At 34.8% G+C, this 26,667-nt stretch overlaps 1 protein-coding gene across 1 annotated transcript in view; it reads left to right on the forward strand.

Moving 5' to 3' along the window:
• LOC118197568 (vitellogenin receptor Yl-like) overlaps nucleotides 1–26,667 on the forward strand; it is a 74,612-nt gene that overhangs the window by 34,673 nt on the left and 13,272 nt on the right. Inside the window, exons 18-25 of the mRNA XM_035369092.2 lie at nucleotides 6,834–6,950; nucleotides 8,729–8,851; nucleotides 11,026–11,265; nucleotides 14,386–14,511; nucleotides 17,699–17,818; nucleotides 21,874–22,035; nucleotides 22,119–22,633; nucleotides 24,804–25,027. Coding sequence (XP_035224983.1) covers nucleotides 6,834–6,950; nucleotides 8,729–8,851; nucleotides 11,026–11,265; nucleotides 14,386–14,511; nucleotides 17,699–17,818; nucleotides 21,874–22,035; nucleotides 22,119–22,633; nucleotides 24,804–25,027 — 1,627 coding nt within the window. The remainder of the gene's footprint in view (nucleotides 1–6,833; nucleotides 6,951–8,728; nucleotides 8,852–11,025; nucleotides 11,266–14,385; nucleotides 14,512–17,698; nucleotides 17,819–21,873; nucleotides 22,036–22,118; nucleotides 22,634–24,803; nucleotides 25,028–26,667) is intronic.

The following is a 26,667-nucleotide window of genomic DNA, read 5'->3' on the forward strand; positions in this document are numbered from 1 at the left end:
GATGCACTCGTGAAGCTTGTAAATACTATTTCAATGTCGTGGGCTTACTCACATGCAATTTTGAGATTTTCTTCAGTCCATGCAATCTGAATACTCTGATGTACTGTATTACACGAAAGTAAGGTGACTTGGAGTAGGATGTGTTTCCGAGCCATTTTGCAGCTGATGTTATGTCGAGAATTTCAATTAGTATGCGTTTCAAGTTATTATTCTAATAGGAATATGTTATGTCGCGAATTTCAATTTTTAATATGTGTTTTAAGTTATTATTATTCTAATATTTTTGTTTGTATTCATGTGTATTTTAATCTGAAAAAAAAAAAAGTATTCTTAGGTTCTTAAGGTGTTGTTTAACTTGTTGTTCTTGAATAGGAATTGTAACAAAGGCGAGAGACGGTTGCGAGGACACACATCTGGTTTATGGCTTTTCACTAACAATGTCGCCCTTTTAGCTCATGCGTGTGAAACGGAAAGCGCTTTCCTGTCGCTTTGTAAGTCAGTTTTATTACTTCAAGACAGTGGGGGTGGCTGGTAATTGGATTTTCGTAAAAGCTTAGTTTCACTTGTTAGTTGGGGGGTCTATTTTTTTTCTCACGTTATGAGTGCAGATGCTTTTCGGATTTCATTGTCAGATTTTTCTGGTGTTTGATTCGTCATGGGTGTGTCATTTTCTCAATTTAGATAACTTAAAATTCCGGGATTGGTAAGATTTAATTTTATGATTTTTTTGAAAGCCTATGAACTCAGAGGCGGAGAAACCGAGATTTCCTGGGTACTTGCACCAGGCTAGAGTTCATTCTGATTCTGATTCTGTTTCCTGATTCTTTCAAGCTAAGAGTAAGAAGAAAACGAGTGGCGGGGGCTTGACCCCTTTGCGGGCGGCGGTCTTTAATTTCTGTCGGCTTTCAGCTGATGAGAATTTTGCTCGAGTTGAGACTAAGTGCTTATGCAAAATATAGCTTTGCTGCTGCTTCGTTATATTTTCCCAAGAACTTTAATTTGACATTCTCGAGGTTACCTTAATACAGATTTTGTTGTAGCATTAGCGTTTCTGATTTAAAAGCAGTTGGACTAGCTGTTGAACTATCTAAAACTCCGTATTAATCCGTCGAAGATGGCATTCTCGATCTCTTCGAATGGTCAACGAAATGAGTAGGACGATCTGTTGAACTCTCTAAAACTCCGTATTAATCCGTCGAAGATGGCATTCTCGATCTCTTCGAATGGTCAACGCAATGAGTAGGACGATCTGTTGAACTATCAGCACTCCATATTAATTAGTCGATGATGGCATAGGAGTTGAATGTATGAACTTCACCCTGTGAGTGAAAATTACAGTTTTGATCATAAATGATGAAAATGTTTCCGCTCACCTAGATGTTTGATCCATTTATCCTTTAGTTTAAAGTTTTTGAGAATTGCATTTATGTTAATGTGTTGATTTTGCTAATTGCTTTTTTGATTAATTGCTTTGTAGATTTCTAATTTTAATTAATTGATTTAATGTCAGAGCAGTATTTTTTTGTGTTCGAGAAATAGTATTTTGTTTTTTAAACTTCTTGCAGTGTGTTAATAGATTTTGTGGAATTTGTGCCTAATAGAATTCAGTTAAAATTTTTATTTTTGAATTTATTTTTGGAAAAATCTGAAATGTTTGTTTCTTAAAGTTAATTTTGGTTAGATTTGTAAAGTTGCGCGGGACCAGTGATAGTTTACTTAGGGATTGATTGAACGTTTTTTTTTTTTTTTTTTTTTTTTGGAAGTTAGTTTTCAGCGGGAGTGAAGTTTCTTGTTTAGCTTTTCTGAGTTTGAGTAATTAATTTTCTACCTAGTTTTGAGTTTTGTGAACATTTATTGCTGTCTGAGAAATGTCTGAAAACAGTAGAATAGTGAGTTTTGCGTTTTACAGCAAAATTTGAATTGTGAATTTTGGAAAAACAAAGATTTTTTTGGATAGGTAGAGTTGGTTTTGTTTGAAGTTTTGGAAATGTAGTTAAAAGATATTATTCTTGCTCATAGTTTTGGCTTTTCAAGTAGTTTTAAAGGTAGATTCATAGTGAAGTTACTTGTGAGTGGTCTAACATTTGTTTTAACAGTATTTTTTTTGGTTTGTCAATATTTGAGCTTAATAGCTTATTGTTTTGATTTTGAATTTACATTTTTTATGTGGCTGAACTTCTTGCAGTGTTGTAGTAACTTTAAAAGTGGATGTGAAATGTGTTTGGAAGATTAAACTTTGATACTAGTGAAAGTGAAATTTTGTTTTGAGAAGTATTTTGATTTGATTTTAGGATTTTAAGAGTAACTCCACCGAGTTTCTGTTTTCAAGTTGGTTGTCTTTCAAAAATATTTTCTTTTCTGGTTTCTGGTTATACTGTGTGGTTACTGAAAAATTTCTGATTGCTCTTGAGGCTTAGTGTATTTCAAGGAGTTTTTGTTTTGAAGTGGTTTAAGGAGAAATATAGAATTGAGTTTTGTGAGATTATGGATTTTGAGATTTTTTTTGTGTGTGTGTGTGTAAACACTTCCCTCTTGTTTGCTTTTGCAGTTTTGTAGTTTTGATGTGAAGTTGTCATGCTTACGATTGCTACCTAGAGTGCAATGCATACTCTTCATCTTAATTACTCTCCAGGAGCTAGACTTTAAGAACATTGGTGCAGCATCATTGTTTTCTTTAAAAATTGTGGCAAACCTTTTGTTGGGTACCTTCTTGTTTACGTGTAAATTCTGTGTGTAACCTGCTTCAGTTCTGTTTTGTTGGATTCATTTTGGCTATTTCAGAATTTGATTTTTTTTTTTTTGCTTTGAGCTTGAATTGTTTATGAATTTGATTTTTTAAGAGTGTTAGTTTTGTTTTCTTGAAAGATTAGTTAAAGGTTTTTCTTCCATATTTTACAACTGGTTTGGTCTAGGAGTTGTCTGCATTTGGTGAATTTCTTTTAGTTTCGGTTTCGAGTTCCTGACTCAATAGTGTTTTGCGTTTAAGGATTGTTTTCGGCTGGTCCGGGAATTTTAATTTCCTTGTTTCCAAGTAAGTTTGTCTAAATTTTTTCCCCTTTTGCTTCTAGATGCGTTCTAGTTTTTTCGACTTAATTTTTTTTTGGTCAAGTTCTCTTTTCCGTTCCTAGGGGTGTTCTCCGTTTGTTTCAACTTCTGGTTCAGTTCAGTGTGTAATTTTTAGGATTTTATTTTTTTGCACTGTTGGTTGACTGAATTGTTAAGGTGTTTTTTTCCCTCACTAGTGATTTTTTTGTTTGTGTAATTTTGTTAACTTGCTTTGCAAATGGATTTTTTTGACACTTCACTCCTGCTGCTGTTTAATTGGTTATTCGAGTTGGAATTAGATTTTGAATTTAATTGATTTAAACTTTGTGCTTCGTAATTGAATTTTAATTTTTTTATCACTGCTCTCCGTGACAACTAGTTTTGAGTTGATTATTAGTTTGGTACTTAACTTGGTACTATTTTGAAAAGCTGTTTGTTTTGTTTTGAAAAAAAAAAATTTAATGCTCAATTTTTTTTTCCCTGGTGCGTGGGGGAATATGTTATGTCGAGAATTTCAATTATTATGTGTTTCAAGTTGTTATTATTCTAATATTTTTGTTTGTATTCATGTGTATTTTAATCTGAAAAAAAAAAAAGTATTCTTAGGCTCTTAAGGTGTTTAACTTGTTGTTCTTGAATAGGAATTGTAACAAAGGCGAGAGACGGTTGCGAGGACACACATCTGGTTTATGGCTTTTTCACTAACAATGTCGCCCTTTTAGCTCATGCGTGTGAAACGGAAAGCGCTTTCCTGTCGCTTTGTAAGTTTGCAGTTTTATTACTTCAAGACAGTGGGGGTGGCTGGTAATTGGATTTTCCTAAAAGCTTAGTTTCACTTGTTAGTTGGGGGGTCTATTTTTTTTCTCACGTTATGAGTGCAGATGCTTTTCGGATTTCATTGTCAGATTTTTCTGGTGTTTGATTCGTCATGGGTGTGTCATTTTCTCAATTTAGATAACTTAAAATTCCGGGATTGGTAAGATTTAATTTTATGATTTTTTTGAAAGCCTATGAACTCAGAGGCGGAGAAACCGAGATTTCCTGGGTACTTGCACCAGGCTAGAGTTCATTCTGATTCTGATTCTGTTTCCTGATTCTTTCAAGCTAAGAGTAAGAAGAAAACGAGTGGTGGGGGCTTGACCCCTTTGCGGGCGGCGGTCTTGAATTTCTGTCGGCTTTCAGCTGATGAGAATTTTGCTCGAGTTGAGACTAAGTGCTTATGCAAAATATAGCTTTGCTGCTGCTTCGTTATATTTTCCCAAGAACTTTAATTTGACATTCTCGAGGTTACCTTAATACAGATTTTGTTGTAGCGTTAGCGTTCCTGATTTAAAAGCAGTTGGACTAGCTGTTGAACTATCTAAAACTCCGTATTAATCCGTCGATGATGGCATTCTCGATCTCTTGGAATGGTCAACGAAATGAGTAGGACGATCTGTTGAACTATCAGCACTCCATATTAATCAGTCGATGATGGCATAGGAGTTGAATGTATGAACTTCATCCTGTGAGTGAATTTTTTTTCTGTCTTTTGTATTTAAATTGTAACCGAGTAATGATACTATATTAATATACGGTACAACCGCCTAAATTGTGAGTTATGTAATGTTAAAAAAAATTTAGTACACCTAACATGAGTAGAAGATTTAAAATGATATATATGTTAATTTACCTCTTAAGGTTAATTTGTAGGGGACTGATCAGTTTACCTAGTTATCATATGTTTGAATATTCTAGAAATTAATAAATGTGTTTGATATGTATTTTATGTTTCATTTGTTTAATTTAGTGTAGTTTCTGTGGTCTGTCATGTTCCTCCATTTGTTTGAGCCGGGAGGCTTTTAAGAAACATGGAGTTATTGATTTTCCCTTTACATAGGTTACTCACAACGCAAACCTAAAAAATTAAATTGTACTATACCACTATACGATTGATTGATAGATTTACTATACGAATGTTTATAAGAATGTCGATATGATATTTGATTATTATGAAATTTTGAATGTTTTGAATTATTTGATATGTGATTTGTGATTTTTGATTTTTTTTTTTTGTTAATTTATGCGGCACTACAGTCAGCAAAGTTATCAGTTAAGTTAAAATTATAATGGAATAAGGTATCTAAAATACAAACATAATTTTTTCTATATAACAATGGTGCCGTGACTAGGATAAATTGCAGGTGCTGTAAAAATTTTCAGATTTAACACTGAAAGACGACTTCGTGTCGTTCTTCCATAAGAAACGGTGTTCTGCAGAATGCGAAATGTTAGAAGACACAGAATGGCTTTCGGAAGTTGCATTTTTCAGATCTTCTTTGTCATATGAGCAACTTGAATGCCAAGATGCAAGGGAAAAATCAGTTTATCGATGATATCTGGGCCCATCTCAAAGCTTTTAAGCTAAAACTTAATCTGTTTTCTGAACAGCTAGCTAAGAACGACTTGTCTGATTTCTCGAGGTTAAAGTCTATACCCTCAGTAAATGAAGAGAAGCTTAAGAAATATGACGAGGCTTGAAAATCTGCATTTTGGATTTGAACGCCGATTTCAAGATTTCATACATAACTGGATGTTTTTGCCATGCCTTTCAACATAAATTGTGAAACAGTGAGGTCAGATTTCCAGCTTGAATTGAGTTGCAATCTAATTATCTCAAGTTGTTTCTAAATATGCCGAAGTTAGTCTTGCAAACCATTATCGAAATTAAGTTTTTCAAATTTAATATCTCAAGCTCAGAAAATCGGTAAAATGTTTTCAACTATGAAACTTAAGAGTTATTTCAGAAATAGACCAACAGATGAGCATTTAGCCTCGCTCCTTAGAATCTGTAAATCTCCCTTCGAACCTCACTATAAGGAACTTTTAAAAATGGAATCGCAATTTCATTAACATATTTAAATTGTAATACTTGTATATTTTTAAAATTTAGGAAAAATTTATCTGACCGAAAAGGTTTGCCCATTCCTGCCATAAGACATAATGTTGCCTTTCCGTTCAGTAAAAAATGAGAAATTTTATTTAACCTGCAGTAGGGTTTGAAACCTTTTGCTCGCATGTTTATATTTTACGAATTAACTTTGTCTGGAGAAAACAAACAGAAGCAGAATATAATTGTATATCGCAGCGTAACGTATTCAAACTTCGTATACTGCACTTGTATACGAATCTATTTACACTTGTACTTAATCTATTTACAACTTTCTGTACTATAAAATGTTCAGTTTTTTAAGCAGGTCATCGTTTACAGAGGAAGGGCACTTAAAGCGTGCATCAATCGTGTTAGAGGGTGAAATTTCCGGTCTTGATTTCTAGAAGCATCTTCAAATTCTAGCAATTTAATATATAAATTTTAAAAAGTTGACTTCCTTTCTCAATTGCATGCGATGAAAATTTGATTTTAGTAATGCCCTGAAAAGATCTATTCTATAGGAATAATACAAGATTATCTGGAATGATTTTTTACGAGATACAATCAGATCGTATCCTTATCAACTGTAAAACTAGAGCAAAAAAAGGCTTTGATTTAAAATTCCTACAGTATATCAAATGACTTGTTACATAAAAAATCCTTCTCTGATAAATATCGGGTGATTCTACAAAAATGAGATGTTCCTCGAGAAAGGTCAACCATCGGCATGTGATCTTCTAATATTTCAAATAATTTAATGACACTTTCATTGAAATTCTCTTTAAGAAATCAAACATTGTAGCTTCCGTGTTGCATGAATAGTTAGCCCCTAAAAGATTTTTTTTTCTTTTTCGATAAACTACCAGCTTTCTTTCAGGCCGAAAATGTGAAGCAGACGAATTCCGCTGCCTAAAGAACGGAACATGTATTCCCAAAACTTTTGTTTGCGATGGAGTCAAAGATTGCGAAGATGCTTCTGATGAAAACTGTGATGGTAAGTTTTCTTAAACTTCGTTTATGTCTGACCTGCAAGATTTCGTGTACACTATATCTCTTCAGAGCTGGAAGAAGTAAGGATCCAGTATGTTTTGAAACCTGATGCAAACAATTTCATTTTGTATGTTAATGGGACGACACGTATAATAGCCACTTTGAGCCATTGACAAATAAACGTGTAATTGTAAATAAAATCCTAAGTTACAATAATTTAAAACTCTTTCTAAGAAAAATGAGTTTAAACTATCGAGTAAGGAATATTTATCCCCCTTGGTATTAACAATTAGATTTTTGAACAAACTTTCAGGTTTTGTTTCTGATAACTTGCAATAAGTTTTAATTATTCATAAATTCACCTTTAAACTATTGCTGAAAATAAGAGAAGCAATCTTTTAAAATAAATGTACTGGTTCTTTTGTCTTAGTCGTGTTTGATAGCCATAATCTTTGTACGTCAGCGTTTAGAAGTCTGTTGAAAGTCAACGTAAAGTTGACAAACTTAAGTTTCCAACAGACTTACGTTGAAAGTCAACGTAAGTCTGTTGAAACTATTTCTGGAATATAATGCAGAGATACGAGTTCCAGGATTTTTAAAATGTTTAAAAATATCGCAAGGTTCATTCGATAAGTGCCCCATATTATTTGAATAATATGGCAAAATTTCACCTTGTGTTACATTTGCAGAATTCAAATCATCCTTAAACTATATATTATAACAGAAATTTCTTCTTGTCGAGAGAAGTTTTTAACAAATGCACTTTAAATATTAATTCTAATATGTTCAACTCCGAATTTTGACTTATCTGTACTGACGAAGTCTGAATAAATTTATTATGACGGCTTACGTTTCCTTACCTAAAGTGCAATAAGCAAGGATGTAACTTCTGTTCTTTCTTGTTGCATTTGATATGCGTAGGTTTACGTAGTCTATAAAATGGCGCAACAGAATTGGAATGTGAAACATATCGCTAATATGTACGAGCTCCTTTCTTAACGCAAATGCCGTCTGATCTCTCGGCCTGCCTCTGGACTATGGTTTGACAGGCAGTAGTTGCTTTATGCTAGAGTGGACGGTAATTCTCCTTGACGCACCGTCATGATTCAAAACTGATCTAGCGGTGTATAGGTTTACGATAACGTTACTATATATTCAATATACGTTTTCGCTTAATTGGAAACTTCTCTAAGAGTACGCTTGCCATCTATCTTTGAATAGTCATCCATTAAAAATATTCAAGTAAGCAACCTTCTAATGCAAAGAAATCCTGTGCTGAAATGCCACATAGTACTTTTTTTATAATCAATTATCCATGCGGCAAAATGGTAATCCAAGTTTCAAATGTATGATCTGAATTTAATGATTTTGATCTGTGTAATATTCCACAGAACTAATTTAATTCGTACGTAATGTATCTTTATATGATGCATTTGATGTAATGTATATCTGATATAATGTCGGTATGCAAGACATCATACAGCACAGCTAATGCAGGCACGGACAGTATGTAGAATGTGTATTAGATCCATGTGCATTCAATCTAAACTAAAGCCAAACTGAAATATACCGATTCGCAATAATGAGAATGTTATCATGTAATACCCGACTTTAAAAAAAAAAAACTCCGCTGTGTCCCTTGTGGATGATGGTCGGAATGGTGGTTACCTAGATAGTTGCGGATTTCGGACTGTACTCGAACACTCTGTGAAAGCCGCTCGGGTGTCCGAACCCTGCTTTCAACAGTCAATTCAGTTTTACTAAATGAAACTTTTTTTTCAGAACCATCAGGACATCGGTGCCCAGCAAACGATTTCCAGTGTCGAAACGGTCATTGTATCATTAGCTCCTGGAAATGTGACAAGAGGGATGATTGTGGTGATAATTCTGACGAGGAAGGCTGCCGTACGTAAATTTAAAGACGATCCCTTGCTATTTTAGTAAAATATTTTATAAAGGGGGTATACCAATCGTATTAAAATGTTTAACACATTGATTATTCATGTTTTAATGTTCAGAACAAATTGCTGAAGGGGGTAATAATTTGAAACATGAAAACCTTTGTAACCCATTCGTTCCGGGTGATCTTTTGAGCATTTAGATAAAACTAAAATACACCATAAAATGGAAAAATGAAAAATATTTACGCCCCATACTCAAATCGTGAGATTACCCCGATGTCGGTCTCGTACAAATAAATCTTCGGTACGTAATTTAAAACTTACGGTTAAATATAAAATGTAATTGAATGGAAAATCATAGTTTTGTATATATCCAGCTATATCATGTAGTAAGAGATATCGTTTAAGAAAGGGTAAATACACAAATTGATATATTTTAAAACCGCTAAACTGGGATGTAATCTTGACGTCAAAGACTGATTGCATTAAAGAATGTTCATTATTTATTCAAAACGGCTCAGCGTTAAAGCCGGAAAATTCCGTACAGAAGGTTGCCTTCCACATTCATTATACATGAAAATTTCTGCTAGCTCTTAATGTATCTGATTTCAGTTTGGATGTATATTTAAAAAGGAATCAAGGTACAAAATGAGTCATTTTTTAATTAAAATCAAGAAAATATCACTTATTCATGACATTCTAGTATAATTTATTTCTAAATGTACAATTTCAAATGTTCATTTTCATTATGTAATACTACAGCAATATTTGTTTGGAAGGCAAATAGTTGAGCGTCTAAATCCTTAAAACAAAGTTTCGAAATTCTATATACTTCATGAAACTGTTTGTCTGTTCATATAGTTACAGAATTAATATCTATGCAAGACTGATATAGCACTAAACTTTATACTACTAGCAAGTGCTCTGCAAAGAACATCCTGAACCATTTTCGCGGTTACATTCCCGTTTCATAAAATATCTACTTCTATGAAGAAAACCTGAAGTGCAAATCTTGGTCTTCTTTAGCCAAACTTTCTTAATGACATTTTAGGTGTAAAATTTATCAGAGCTAGAATTGCGACGTAAACATAAAATATCTGGAGTAACCAAGAGCATTCAGATATTTGAAGAAGCTGAATGCTCTAGATTGACCTTTGTCGGCAAAAATTCTTTATAAAAGCATGAACCTTCGTTCTTTTTTAATTACAGCAATAATAGTTTGTTTTACATAAAACAAAACTAACTTTTATTGAAAAATTGGTTAGGTAAGCAATCATTTTAAAGAAAAAAAAATTAATTCATGTTCGAAGTCAAATACTACTTTGGAGAAAAGTTTAATCTACTTTCATTCAATTAAATAGAGTACTTTCGTATTACATTGGTTGTTAAAGAAAATTGCTACCTCCAAGATTAGTCGTTGAAGCTGACTACGGTCTGAATTCGCACAGGTGGCATCACAAGTTCCTTTTATTTCGCCCATTTTTAAAATGTTGAGCTACGTTCCTCTCTAACGTAATTAGAAATGCTGGTGGAAAATGGCTGACCAATTTCCAACATGAACAAAACCTTTGAGCAGTTTTTAACATTGCATCTTCAAAATGTAATAACGTTGCATCTCCATGATTGTGCGGCTGTATTTAGAGATCATTTTCATCTATTTCATTACGATGCAAAACACATTTTTCTTGTAATCTTACTTAATGGCTCAAAGATTTTATTTGGGGCCTGTAGATAAAAAATTAAAATCCTTTTGATACAAGGCTTCCAAAATTCAAAAAACGAGGAAAACATTGTAAAATGTGTGTAAAATTAACATTTTACTGTTTTACAATTTTTTGAAGTCTGCTAATTCGGTCTTTTCATGCAGTCAATTTATAGCGATTTTCTTTCACGATAGCCATTGCAACATAAAAGTACATGATATACGTTGAAGTATAATGAATCTGGGCTTAATATTTCCAAAATTTTTTTTTGTATCGCTAACTGAAATTAAAAATGTATTAATAAATTAACGAGTATAATTTTGTTCTTTTTAGAATAAGATATTCTGTTACTCGAAATTCGAATAATTGTTCTACTGTACTAAAGCGACTTTTAAGTAAACAGTAATACTTTAAAAATGTCGATGGAATTTTAAAATACTATTTCCCTAAACTAAATGACGTTTCATCTTAACAGCTCCTATAGAGAGTTGTTCTAAAGACTCGTTTACTTGCGAAAATGGTGCCTGTATTCCTTTGCTGTGGCGATGCGATCTCCAGAAGGACTGTGAAGATGGCAGCGATGAGAACAAATGTCACTTGACCGAGTGTGATGTGGAAACTCAGATGAGATGCGATCATGGTCGGTGTATACCAAAAGCTTGGGTTTGCGACGGCAATTTGGATTGCAGTGACGGCATTGATGAAAGAAACTGCTGTAAGTTTTTCTCAGTTTGGTCGTAAACCTCTAAAAAATTAATGAAAATGTTTATTTCCATAAATTAAAATCTACTTTCGAAAGACCAGTCACTTAAACACTGCCATTGAAAGTTTTCATATTCGTCGAAAATCTTGTTACCATGTTCGTGATATCTTAAAATTCTGCTAAACATTTAGACCTGCAGAAACTTAAAATCTTCACACGCGATTTTGTCTAATCTTGTAAACATTTTTCTTCCCTTTTTTAGGAAGACATCTCACTTTACTGAATGCACGGCCGTGTCGTCGTTGGGCCGGGATTAGAATTTCAGAGAAGGCATAGACATTGTCATTTTATGGTATAGTATGGGCGCTGCTGAAAAGTGCATATCGTCCAGCTGAAATTCTCCTCAGAAGATGTTGGGGAAAGTGGAGTAGGAAACCTTTGGATCCATCCTCGGTGGGACACTCGAATTCATAAAAACCGAACTGAAACTGAGCACCTATAGCAGATCAAAGGCTTTGGACATTAAGTGCTCTCTGATCGTGATTAATTCATGGACCTGATCTGGATTATTCATAGAGCTAGAGGAATTGAAACAACACATCAAACAACAAATTTAACATTTAAAAATGTAATTCATTTGTATGAAATTTCAATTGAAACGGCATCCAGGTGTTGGGGATATCTTAAGTTCTTTACAACTAAGAATTACAAGATTAATATTTTGATTAATTTCATAGGTTATGCTTAAAAGCATATCATTAATCATGCAAGTAAGAGTTTCGTCTATGTTAAAAATGAAGATACAGTATTACTCTTTTTTAAAATGTGTTGGGTCAGCCCTTGAGGTACAGCATATTTCAGATTAGTTGTTTACGATAAAACACGATGGCGTAATCGGCCTTCCAACTGATGGCTTTAAGGCGAAATTAAGGAGGGGAAAACTGGTTCTTACAATTTTACACAGGGTGAGATCTGGATTTTACACAGGGTGAAATCTCGGTTCCTATGCAACATTGCCTTCGTAAATACGCCAAACTCTGAAATATCTAACCTTGTTTAACGGTATTACCCATTCGGCCACTGGTGTGGGTCCTCTCGGTTGTCAACGATCTTTAATTATGTAATTCTGCTGTGAAGGTACCTAAGCAATCTGTTTAATAAGCATACTATAAAGAAATGAACTTTTCGAGTCTATAGGCGCTTAATTTAGTGTTTGTAATTCTCGCATCTCCGAAGGTTGGCGTCAAGATACATAATCCGTATTAAAGCAATGAATTGCTTAACCTTCAGTTAGTACAGAATATAATTTTTGATCATTATCGGGTCCTACATAATATTTCAAACATAGCAATTGGCTTTCAGCTAAAATGTCGTATGCCGGCAAATAAAGGACCAAATACATGATGTAATCCTAAAAGTAGCCACTAGATAAAATAGCAAATTCGTATACCTGGAGATCATGTCATCTCAGCTACTAAGCTGTTCAGTAAGAAATCGGGATGATGCATTAAAACTTGCATGTACACTACGGAAAACAAAAGGGACAGTTCTATATCTCCCATTCTACTGGACCGATGGACGAAATTCAACTTGCGTTTTTCATGCCTCGAAAGTGCGACTTAGTATGTGCATTAGATTTATATATAGCATTGTTCTAATGTAAGTTTTCCGACACAAACTCGGACTTTTCTGAAATGACATGCCAATTTTTTCCATATTTCAATTCTAAAGATTCTAATTATGCCAAACTGCCAAGTTTTGTAAAAATCGCACGAGTAGTTTTTAAAACCTTAGCTCGCAAACGTTTAGTTCCTCAATGTTAGTTGAATTTGGTATTTATTGGTATCTTTTTATTAAACTTTTAAAATCTTTTATTAAACTTATAAAACTTCCTTCTTCCAGAATTCAAAATGTAGGTTTAATCCAAATATAATTCTCCCATTTTTGATTTATTTTTAAATATTTTATAAATTTTTCGTGAAAACTTTTGAATTATAACCTCTAAAAGTTTTACCGTATTAAAGTACAGGTATTTCTAAGCATACCAGCCAAAATTTAGTTTTATCCAAAATTTCCCAAGATATAAGTGAATTTGCATAATGGCGAGTTTTTGAAATTGGCATATTTGTTATAAGCGATAATAGCGCCAAATGTGATTTACGCATTTTGTTACAATTATTTGAAACTATGAACGCTGACCATTTTCCCGTCGGGTACAAAAAAGGAAAGGAAAATAGGTTGCTATAAAGTTTGTAAAGTAAATTCTTGTCACAAACTGAAAAAATCAATCTAAAGTTTTAAATTTCTCAAATTTCTCGCCGAAAATTACAAAATTTAATATCCAGGGATAATATGAGTCGTAGAATCGAAATATGGGAAAAAATTGGTGTTATTTGAGAAAACGTCCGATTTTGTGTCAAAATACCTATGTTGAAACAATGCTATATATAAACGTAATATTCCATGTCGCGCTTTCGAGCTCTGAAAAATGAAATTTTTTTTGCGCAGTGTGCAACTGATATCAGTGTTAGGAAGGGATGGCTACATAGCATCCTTGGCCTACTAACAGGTAGTATCAGCATGGGTCCAGTATGCATAGATACCCTAGAACACTAAGCAGTTAAAGAAGTAAAACTTTATACAGGGAACAGGTTCATTCTGAGGTAAGAATTTTGAGATGCAAAATAGTCCTTAATATTTATATTAAGATCAATCAACAGTGCAGATTTTTCTTATCAAAGACACAGGGGTAATACGGGAAAATCTCGTAGTACAAGGTTACGATATTTAATGCTGACCAGACATTCATATCATTCATGACCAGCTGAAATTACTGCATGAAAGACTGGTACTCGGGGATCTGAATGTCTGAATTAAAACGGCGATGCTTACTGAGAACTTTACTAGCATAAGTTTGACGGAACATTTCCGCAGCTTCTTCCGCGGAGTTCGTCAGCGACGCACGAGAGGTTTGCTCATCATTTATCGAGCGTTCACATCCTTCATGAAAGTAAATTGAACTCTATAGACTATATTACAGATATAATTACTTCTGAGCTTTGGAATAAATATTTCGGTTTTCCTTTGAACGCAGTAATATGTAGACTTAAATCGGCCCTTTTTAAATTTCAGCAACTGAACCTAAGGCGTGCGGTTTAAAGGAATTCAGATGTGGTGATGCGACATGCGTTGATAAACTGATGGTATGTGATGGGAAGAAGGACTGTGCGGACGGTTCCGATGAAAAGAATTGCACAAGTAAGTTGACTTGTGTCATTTTAATCAGCTTTAAAACTGTCTTTAACTATCCTAAATTCTTTTCATAACTTTATAGCTATATGCTCATTTTACGGCATCAGTTGATAAATGTTTCGTTGTGTAAATGTATTCAGCGTAGAATTACAAGTGGAACTTCGTTTTTCTAAACTGAGTTGTTTCGAAAGGTTCTCCAGCAAGCCGTAAAAATGGTATTCAATGAAAAAAAAATTGTATTGCTTCTCTTCATGACTTGAATTCTATTCTACATTAATTCTATGAATTGAAGGTAAAATTGGAAAATTCTGCAATCAAAATCTCTTAGAATTTGAGTTTCCGTTGAGTATATGAAGCTATATAGCTTGCACGTTAAATGAGCACAAACGATAAAAATTGAGTAGCTACTATAAACACGCAAATGTCTCCTTAACTGATAGTCTGAAGGACATGAAAAGAAATAAACTAAAACAGTCTCGTTTTGCGAACCAGTTTTTTTACACCATTTTTAACTGATATGAAATGAAAAATATACGCAGAATGAGCATTTTGGGGGGAGTTGGGCGCTATGAGGAACGTCATCAAATCTGAGACTTGAAATGTCTTTTTTTTTCTTAAGTATGCGACGGCGTAAATTATTTCCAGTTTAATTTATTTCTTTCAGGAAAAATGAAAGCAAAATACTAGTGGAATTGCAAGCATGTGAAATCAACGCATGCTTGCTAGATATATTTTGCGTACTCTTAATACTTCCAGACATTAAATGTGCTATCATCACTTGTTATAGAAACATGGTATGCTCTCTATCGTCCCGTATTACTAAGAGATTTGATTACCGGTAATCATGAAATGTTACTGCAGTTTTATTCTGAAATTACACTTAAATGAAAACATAACTTTTCTTGAGCCACTCTTTCGGAAGGGTTTTCTAGATTCGGAATCTTTTTCCTAAAATTTCGAAATATTCGACCTTGAGATATTCGGAAACCTCATGCTGAACTATCTCATGCTGAATCGTCAATCTCATTCTTTGTAAGTACGTAGTACAGCTTATTAAAATGCACGCCGTTATAAGAAATTTTCATAATGTATCGGGAAGATTCATTTTTGATTGTTTGAGTTTTTCTAGTTTCTGTTGCTTTAATTCGAAATGGAACCGTTTTTAATGGATTCTCTGAAAGTTTTTATCATTGAGATTAGCATTTCAGTTGTAGCAGTGATTTCCGTGTCTGAAGAGGCATTCATAATTTATTGGAAAAATTCTGCTTTTTTCTCTTGAAGTTGCTGTTGCTGCTAATGCTCATTTGTCTGACCTATAGTCAGCCCAAGCCCATGAAATTTCTCGTGGCAAGGAACGCAAGTTTACGCTTGCCGTTGGCAACAGCGTTGAGCACCATGCAGGTGACTGCGATGTAGCTCAGTTCCGCCCCCAATTTTGATGGACAGCACCCCGGGTAGGGGTGGGTCCGAGGGTCTTCCACACCTCTTTCCCTACCCCTAACCTCTCGAGAGGATTTTAGGCTCCCTGCATATTTAGTGCCCACACGCTATAAATCTACAAACATTCATGCCTTCTCCGGGAATCAAACCCGGGTCCTTCGGTGCTGTAGTCAGCGTCGCTAACCACTACCCTGGTTGGGCGGCCTAGCTTCTGTTGTTCTCAGCAACTTTATTGATTCTTGTCCACATTGTTGTATATTTTATACCTCCAAATGTCCCGAGATGCAATGATTGTGATTTCCGTTTTCCTTATTAACTTGTATTCGCCTTTCAGAGCGTTAAATGACGTCATCTACGTTTTTGGGAAACCTGCCAACTTAAGAACTTTAGTTACAGAATTGTAGTAATGTTGATCGCTACTGTATACGGATTGCTTACCTTTTCCATTCTCTTAATAAACGCTTATCCCTGTGATGAAGTTAAAATTTATTTTATATATAATGCACACACACGTATCAACATGCCTCAGTTTGTTGTAAAAAACCGTCCATCATTTCCCTAAAACCAGATTTTATAGCTACTGAAATAGTAGGAAAAATTGTCTTTAGGTTTCTCGTGTTTTTAAACCATGGAGAACTTTAAGTTAACTAAAAGAGTACTTTCGTGTCTCAATTATAAATCGTGGAAATTGATACATTGCATTACCGAAAGAGAATCTGGCTTTGCAATACCACATTATTAAATATTTCAACATCAAAATATGCTTTTAATTCATGCCTTTTTCAAATGCTGTTTTGAACATTCTTGAACACTTCCAACTTGCCCCTGATGAACGGGCTTTAATCAGACTCGATGTAATCTAATAAATTCAATCCAAATTTTAATATTTTCGATAATAAACCATATTTTACTTGATTCTCTTACGGTATCTTTTATCATCCAGTGTATGCGGGGTGCGACCAGTAAGGCGTTCGTGACAATAGAATATTCATCTTGTATAACTGAAAATTTTGACCCATATCCGTAGAAATCTGACTCGTCTCCAGGAGTTCTATGGATTTACTGAATCAACAGCTGGAAATTACGTTATTGTCCGAACATCCAACTCGAACAGTTTTAGAGCATGTTAATCGAAATTTAAATGGGTATATAGGATTTAATGGAAATCTTTGCATACAAATTCCTATTATAAAGTAAATAAGTTTTCCTGCGCTCGCGAAATGCAGAACAGTTTTACAAAGTCAACATGTTGGACCAGAGCATTGTTAGAACAAATGTAGTCTCCCATTATTTTTTTTTCAGATGCTCATTAAATCATAAAACACTAGTAGCTGGGCTTTCAGTCTTGGAAATATTTTGAGTGGCATTGTTGGAGGTATTCAAATAGATAACATCTGGAGAAGAACGTGGAGTATTCAAGTATATTTTATCAGCTCTCAAAGATGGGGCTGTTCTCCTAACCAGAATGTGGCTAGACATTCTCTTAAAGGAATTTTATAATTCTAAGCAAAAGTATTTTAGTAGCTTAATTGTATTACTTCTCGACGTTTAAGGTTCATATGCATTGTGAAAAATTTGTCAATTACCTATTACTGTACATTTCATTTCTGAAAAATGGTGTAATTAGCATTCTAGCATGATTACTTTCGTAAGATCATATTACTATCAATGTATGAGAATTTCTATTTCGTGAAATATCCTTAAACAACATAAAGCGATTGATTCATTTCAGATTTTTGTTTTTCATTTTCAGAGAATATTCCTTGCAAAGCAAATGAATTTCAATGCAGCGATGAATCCTGTATTTACATTCACGATGTCTGCGATGGATTTAAAGATTGCCCGAAAGGGGAGGAAGAGTTAAATTGTAAAGGTAAGCTCAAAATAGTTAAATTCAAATCCTTTGCAAATGATACAAAATTAAGTTTTCTGTTAACAGACTTGTTCACCTGCAGAGCATAAAGTTTTTTAAAATTCCTTAAAGAAAAAATTGTGTCCATAAATAACCCTAAAATACTGAAAATAATTAATATCATTAACCAATTCTTTCAGCCTTTTACGTAAAATTCGTTAAGTTTTTATGCTTGATAATGTTATTCTTAAAGTTCTTGATTAATAGGCTGTAATAACTAAGTCGCACAGCTATCATTCCAGTCAATGTTTTATTTTTTAACAATTTTCAGTTTAAATGAGCTCACTATTCTACACCTGAAACTTAAACTATTTTATCCAATAATTACACATAACCCTAATTATCGGACTAAATCAAAGAAATGTCACCATGTCCTCTAAAATGAATATTTAAATGTACGACATTGCAGAAATAGATATATTTTGAGATTTTTGGATTGCTGGACGTTTTCACACTTGCACGTAGGGATAATAGCTCCGGTGAAACACAACATTGTGAAATACTACTTCGTATGCAAATCTGGTTTGCGTGAGAATATTTTCAAGCATCAATAGATAAAGGCCTTCAATATGCTACAATTACACTCATGTCCATAAATTAAGGATAATAATTCGGAGTCACGCGGAAATCGAACTCTAAAATAAATACATCAGCTGTAAAATCACTACACATATCTTCAAGAATTATATGCAAATTTCAGGAAGTAACCAGATGACGCCGATGGTACGTCACAATGACGAGAGTGTAAGAGAGTGATATATAAGGAATACAGGCAAAGAAGTAAAATTGTTCGCAGGCGCTTTATAAGCATTTTAGTAAAATAACCGAATAGTTATGACACAAAGGACGTATTTGGATGATTTTTACATGGTATAATTATCGGCCGTCTGGAATGTGGGCGTACCCAACTGGAAGTATCAGACGAACTTGGAATTGCCCAGAGTGTCATCTCCAGGCTTTGGGAACTATTCCAAGATGATGGTAATGTGAGTAGACGTTACAGCACAGGTCGCCCCAAAGTTACAACGCGGAATCAGGACCGGTATTTGGCAGTTACTGCCAAAAGAAACGAGCGGAGCACAGCCTCGGACCTGTCTCATTAGCTCTCTTCAGCCACTGGTACAATTTCAAGGCAGACCGTGTACAGACACTTAGGGCAGCTTGGTCTATATGCTCGTATACTTGTCAGATGAGTTCCACTTACTGGAACTCACTGTCGCCTGCGGTTAGCCTGGAGTAGAGAGCATGCATTGTATACACCGCAACAGTGGGCTTGTGTGATGTTTTCCGAAGAGTCCAGGTTTAGCTTGCAGTCTGATTCTCGCGGGACTTTCATATGGAGAGCTCCAGGTAAACGTTACCACCAAGAATACATCATTGAACGACACCGTTACGGTGGTGTAGGAGTGCTCGTTTGGGGTGGAATTATTCTGGGTTCCAGAACTGACCTGCATGTTCAAATTGGAACCATGACAAGCCAAATCTATCGGGACGTCATTCTGGAACAACATGTACGTTTGTTTCGGGGCGCCATGGGCGCACAGTTTGTGTTTATGGATGACAATGCCCGTCATCACCGTGCAAACATCGTAAGCGAATGCCTTCAATCGGAGGATATCACCCGTATAGAATGGCCAGCATTCTCACCGGACCTGAATCCAGTAAGTGTGGGACATGCTTGGCCGACGAGTTGCAGCCCGTCAATCTCCTCCTACATGTCTACTGGAACTTCGGAGAGCATTGCTTTTTGAGTGGTGTAATATCCCCCAAGATCAGATCGATAATTTGATAGTCAGTATGCCTAGGCGTTGCACGGACTGTATTGCATCGTCTGGGAGACGTACAATGTATTGACAATCATACCAACCATGTAATAGTGGTTTTTTTGTAAATAGGCTTTTTTTTAATTTGCTCCAGGGAGAAAAAATCGCTAATTTTTTTAATAATATCAAACATATGGCATCTTTTTTTGCTCTTTACCTTTTTAATAAATAAGCTTTACAAGTAAGTCAAATTTTTTTTGCTTCTAACTCTTCCTTTGCCTGATTTTGCATTATCCTTAATTTATGGACATGAGTGTAGAATCGTAATCGATAATAATTTAGTTGATAAAGCGTTTCTTCCCACTTTTCTACATTGCCGTGGTAGAATATCAGTCACCAAAATGTTTGGTTCCAGCGAATACACAGGACACTCTAGTAGGATGTGTAGTTTTTGTAGAGTAGAACTCTCCTCACTGAGCCATATTTCTTAATGAATGATGTAAACGAAATGGGTGAATAATGAGCTGGGCAAAATGTTTCTTTAGAAGGGCATTAGTTCTTGTCACCATAAGTGGCAGTTTCAACAAGGAGAGACAGTCCATCTAAGATTTTCATGGCCATCTTTTGGTGGTTATTGCCAGATCCACCGGTATCACGTTATGAGGACATCTGGTTAGCCGGGATAGCCATATTTCTTTCCGTTTTGACAACTTACAACCGAAAACATAAAACTTATTTATCCCCTGAATTTGAGTGTGCATTTCTCAAGAACTATTTCAGCTCACACTAACATCCTTACCATCTTGACTAATGATATAACAGCCAATGAGCCTTGCATAATATCTGAACTTGATATTCTGTCAAAATCCCAAATGACACCAGTATATGTGAGAAAATGCATATTTCAACTTATTAGGGTTTTATTTCTTTTCTAAAAACAGTCTGTATTTATAACCAAATTAAGTTTACAAATTTTAGAAGATATATTAAACATTAGTTTACTCAGAGCATTAAATATTAGCGTTGCTAAAACAGCAATTGGGTAAATTTTCAAATTATCATGTTTGGCTTATTCCATTACAGTAAACCACTTGAGAGCTATCTGCCTAAGGAGAGGGATACTTTCGTAGAGGACTTTCTAAGGGCAACTGCTAGTATTCACGTTACATAGGGGGAAAACTGCGCCAATGCAGCCAGCCCGTTCGCCTGAATTTGAACCCTGATTCTACTACCAGTGTTTACGTGACTTTACCGCTCTGCCACCGGTGGGCTCAATCTCTTAACTCCCTTTTTAAAATCTTGTTAGTTGAGTATTTAATTATGTCAATAAGTGCTCAAGCTCAATAGTAGTTGTAATTTCGCTACACTTTAGCCCTGTTAAAACCCGAGTTACTACAGTTACGAATTATCACTTTATTTGTCTTTAATTTTACCATTACGTGTTCTAAATATTTTTTCGGTTAATTAAACTGAGATAAGTTATAACATGGCAAAATTTTCTGCCCTTTTTTTTATGCATTAGCAATTTTTATGTATTAGCCTTTTGTTGAAATATTCTTCCACTGTAATGCTCGTATTTGATTTCTAGAATACCATGAAACACCAAATAATTTCTTTTTGAATTATCTTCTATGGATTCTAATCAAAATCTACACATCCGCACCCTGAAATACTTCATAGCAAAGCAGTATTTTGTTGAATTTTTAAAAATCGTCATTTCTGATTATAATTACAATCTAGGTGAAATTTAATCATTTTTCAATGATGCATACCGGAAAACTAGCTAAATGTCCCAACAGCTGTCTTGCTTGATACATTGACCAACACATGTCTTTTATGTCCCACTTGAGCCAAACTTGCTGCTTGAACTGAAACTGGAATTTATAGCTGCCTACTTTGAAGAGTAATATTGAGATTAAATAAATCATGGAGTAAATGATTAAACCGTAAAATAAAATTATCAAGCTCATTATTTAAAAGGAGCTTTATTCCTGTTTTATTTTAAAGGCTTTAAAGAAAAGGACTTGGTTGTTGCTTAGCTCTCTTCTAGGAATGATTAAAATTTCTGATTTGTTAAACTAATTTAAATTTTGTGGTGCACATAGTTGAAATTTGATCGTATTTTTTCTAGAATTGGACTAAACTTTTTCTTAGTTGTGAAACGTCTGGAGCAATATAAAACCTTTGATTTACTTTTGATACTTACGGAACTAAAATGTTATAACCTAATGTTTAAGATTTTCTGTATTACAGCTGCTGAAAACTGTACTGCAGGACAGTACTTGTGTGCTTCTTCGAAACGCTGTATTTCTCTTAAATGGCTATGCGACGGTGACGATGACTGCGGTGATGCGTCTGATGAAGACGAAAAATGTCTTTCAAATGGTCAGACAACAGTTGCGCCTTCCAAACCAGGTCCTGACTATGAAATGTTTTAATAATTTTGGAATTTAAGTGTTTAGCTTTGATTGTTGCTGTACATAAATTTATAATTTCAGCTGAATGTGAAGACTTTCGATGCTTGATGTCCGGGGAATGTGTACCACTGCCGAGAGTTTGCGATGGGCGGCATGACTGCGTTGATCTAACGGACGAAAGTTCTTTGTGCCTCAAAGCCTGTGATCATAATGGTGGCTGCGCTCACAAATGCACCAAAATGCCGTACGGACCGAAGTGCTCCTGTTTTGATGGCTTTAGGTTGATGCCAGATGGGAAAGCTTGCGAGGATATTAACGAATGCCTTTCTCCTGGAAGTTGCAGCCACTTCTGCAATAATACTAAAGGAGGATTCAAATGCAGTTGTGCTGAAGGCTATTTCTTGGAGCAAGATCACCGGACGTGCAAAGCCGACGGAGGATCTGCCATTCTCGTCTACTCGCTACCAGATCAGATCAGGGGCATAGATTTAAGCAGCCATACTCAAAAGGTCTACGTGAATTCGGAGTATTCACAGATAATGGGAATCGATTATGATGCTTCTGAAGGAGTCATTTATTGGGCCGACTGGAGACGGGTAATGTTTTTATAATTACAGTACTTTTTCGTTAATTTAATATATTGTTTATATACACAGTTGTACCTTTTTAAATGCGGGGGAATATTTAAATCTTTAAAATTTGTTTGCATATCTTCTGTCTAATGCAATAAAATGTTCAACATTCCCATGTTAAGTTTTGGCGATCATTGCGTAAATTAATAGGCAGCTGGTTGAAGCTTGAAACTGTCAATGTGTTTTAGTACTGTCTTAGACCAGGATGTAATTCCTTTCTGGAGGGAATACGTTTTGGGGAGAGGAATGGAGACAACATCTTATTTAACTGTTAAGTATTTAGTTTATGAACATAAAATACTTTTATTTCAAGTTTTGATATTCAACATTTCCTATACTTTTTGCTTACTTGATAAAAACGCGAACAAAATTCTAAATGCCTTTTTCGTTATGAAACGTAAAGGGGCAAAATCTTCTAGCAACGTTGAAAGGAGTGCGTAAGGCAAAATTGGTTGAGAACAACTGATCTACTGCTGAAATCGCCAAACTTGGTGACATTTCTGTGGGATCCCTGTATAATTGGTCTGATCGTTGTAAACTGCATTCTCTCTACACAGAGGCGGGGTAGCAGAGAATGAGCAGTTGTCCTGCTGATGTGGCTAACCGGGCTTCACAACCCAGAGCTGATCACTCGTAACGTCCATAAGTTGAGTCGACAGTATGGGCGCCATAAACTTCCTTCACAAGACTTCAAACACCGTTTCTTAGGTGGTCCGTTCAGGCTCGAGAGAGACCGTACGATTACTAACTAGTGTCTCGGGCTGTTATCGCTGCATGTTAAATTAAGTTTTCCTTCGTGGTTTCTCGGCCTACCGGGATTGCCTGCCTCCGAAGTGAATGACCAATAGTAGTGGGTGTCCCCAAATTAAAAGATTTGATTTCAATATAAGAGTTTTTAGTCTTTAGATATTTATTTTTAAGTGAATAATAAAGTACATAAGATAGGGTTATTTATGGAAATAACCCATCGGGCAAATGGCCTCCACGGCTTTGCTGGCACATACGCACCCTTTCGTCGAAATCTTTCATGACCTTTCTGCATAATTGTGGCTGAATTTCGTTGATGCAGCGTTTAATTTCCTCTTGTAATGCACGTGTGTTTGTGGGATTGTTTACATAGACCTTTTACTTCAAATAACCCCATAAGAAGAAATCTATTGGTGTTAAATCACATGATCTAGGGGGCCAATCCTGATCACCGAAACAAGAGATTACACGATCAGGGAATGTCTAAATTTGTCCAGGCCAAATTTATGTAAGACTGGAGTGAGCACCAGTTTTAGTTCATAGTTGAGTTCGGAGTACATGGTCTCCATGGAAGCTTTGCACTTTATATGAGCTTTGCATTGTCTTGTGTTTAACGTTCTTAGTAGTTTGAGTCAGATTACAGATTGTGCTCTGATATATTGAAACGTTGTACCAGTACTTTTGTGAAAAGTGCGATAACTGTAAAGTGTTTCGTTCGTAAATACATTTAGTCAAACCATAATTTGTTCTGTGTCCATTTAATCCATTACGAGTCCGTACGTACGTGACAATACATTTTAGATGACTTTTAAATTTGGCAAATTCGCAGATTGAGAAGATTCTGCTCTTTTCTGTGTGAGCAGAAAAAATATCGCATATTTAAGAGTTTGCTATGTCAGGTATGCTTATTCTGATAACCTGTAAACATCCTGACGAGCATGAACGATCTGTCATTTTTCGATGATTACTTTCTTTCACTCTCTTTAATGCGGAATATTTTAACGGAAGTTTCGTATACTACTAAAATTTTGAACTTCATACATTGTAAGTGCTCATAAAATTAGAAATAGGTTCTCAACCGGAAATGCACACATCACTGCAAAATTTAAAACCTAAATTACCATTACACAAGTCTGATTGACGGAGCTATAAGTCTGCATAAGACATCGGGGCTTGCGAATACCTGTCCTCCAAATATTTTCAAATATATTGACCGTTTATAGACTGTCAATTCAGCTTTGATTGTATTGAAAATTTTATTTCTGTTAAAATCAAGAAACATGGGAGTTTTCTAATCATTAGCTTTGAGTGTTTTTGAGCCTTTCTTTCTGGGGGAACTATTTAAAATCCTTATTTTGCGAATTTTATCTATGTGTATTCTTTCTAGGGAACTGTAAGTAGTTACAGCTTTGATTCCAAGCGAGAAGATAAATTGATTGACTGTGAAGAGAGACCAAACTATCTCAGATTTGATTGGATAGCTAAAAACATCTACTACACAACGGATAAAGTAGACATCGTAGCTTGCAACAAAGACGGAACCTATTGTTCAACTATCCTACGTTCTGTGGCACCTTTTGTGAATGGGTTCGCTATTTCGCCTGTGAAAGGGTAGGACATTTTTTACTTTCTATACATCTCGACTGAAGCGTTTCCTTTATTAATACACTTTTTAAATAGTAGCTGCCCAAAAGATAAATTGCTTTGCCTTTTCCATCTCTTGATAATGCTTTGTAGATTTTCTGTTGTGGTTAAATTTTATTTTCTAGCATTTGCTTTAGGTCCATTAGAAAGACGACCAAGAGTGTTCCACAAATTTCATTCTACAGAAGGTTTTTAATTCTTTACCTAATTTTTTCTAAACAAAAAGAAAATGCTCTGGAATAAAATTCTGGCAACATCTTATCATTTGAAATTGGAAATGTCATCTGCTAGTTTTAAATGTTTTGCTTCAAAATGCTGCATGTAAACGAGCTGTTTTGAACGATGATTCTGCACTTTACGAAAACGCTATTCCTCCTCCATAATTGAAAAACCTTTGTGAAATGCTTGGTATTAAAATTTCCAAGTGCAAAATTAGCATTATTAATCAGAAAAGGAAAAACTGTCAGTTATTACTTGTACCTGGAAAGAAGGTTCCAAACCAATACCCGGGAAAGATACGTTTTGCTGATGTTTCGAAAGTTCACATCGTTGGTAACGAGAAATTCCAAAGATGCAGAAATCGATTTCAAGTTCTTAAATACATCTGTAGCAACGGGGGAACAACGTGTTTGAATTCTGTATGAAACTTATTTAGTTGGAGATAAATGGAAAAACATTGTTTACTTATGGAAGCATGGGTTTACCCAAATGACTAGCAGAAAATGGTCCGTCATCAAAAACGGAGAAAAATGTAAAAACCTCGTCCGATTTATGCAGAAGAAATTCCTTTCTTTATGCTGCTTGCTTTCAAATAGTTCAACTTTATCAAAACAAAGAACGAATCATACTTCGGAAAGTACCAATGCAGGTCTCGAAAAAATTTGATATGTATTGCATGTATATTTTTACAATATATTCCTGCGAAAACTCTTCGTTTCACCTGTGACTATTGTGCTATAAGTATCTTGGAACGAGCTCTTCTACGCGCAAATTTCACCAGGATTAATAGATTATGAAAAGCGCTGGAAGACTAATGAAAATTAACACCTGTAAATTTTATAAAAACCCTTATGTGGAAATTATAATACAGAGCTATAAATAGTTCAAGAAAATGGCCATCAGTCTGAGCATTTAAAAAACTCTTTACATTTGAAACATTAAACGTCCCTTAGCTTGTTTTAAAAATGTGTAAATACCTCTTTATTTTGAAAATAAAAATTTAGATAATTTTTTTCACTCTATACCAAGAATAAAAACTTAATAAATTGAAACTTTGATATGTCGAAGTGTAATTGAATACAAACCCCACGAGGTTTTATTGCCCAAGTGTTAGAAAATCGGCTTCGCCTTTTTCGTGTTAAATGTCAACGAATGGAATTCCCTTTTATCTTGATAATGAGAATGTTTTAGTGAATATCATTTTAACTATTATTTTTTGCAGTAATTAGAACTAAGCAGATTTACAACTAGTTGAGATTTTACTTCTACGTAAATTAGGGTAAACTAGTTTTTAAGTAAAGTAGGGTAGATGCCTTCATTTCCTACCGGAAATGAAAGTTCCAATAATGTTTTCGTTAATTCAGCAAATAAAATTTTCAGCGTTTAAA

Source organism: Stegodyphus dumicola, chromosome 3 (genome assembly GCF_044657685.1).
Source record: "Stegodyphus dumicola isolate Sdum_Otavi_A_Nest chromosome 3, ASM4465768v1".
NCBI lineage: Eukaryota > Metazoa > Arthropoda > Arachnida > Araneae > Eresidae > Stegodyphus > Stegodyphus dumicola.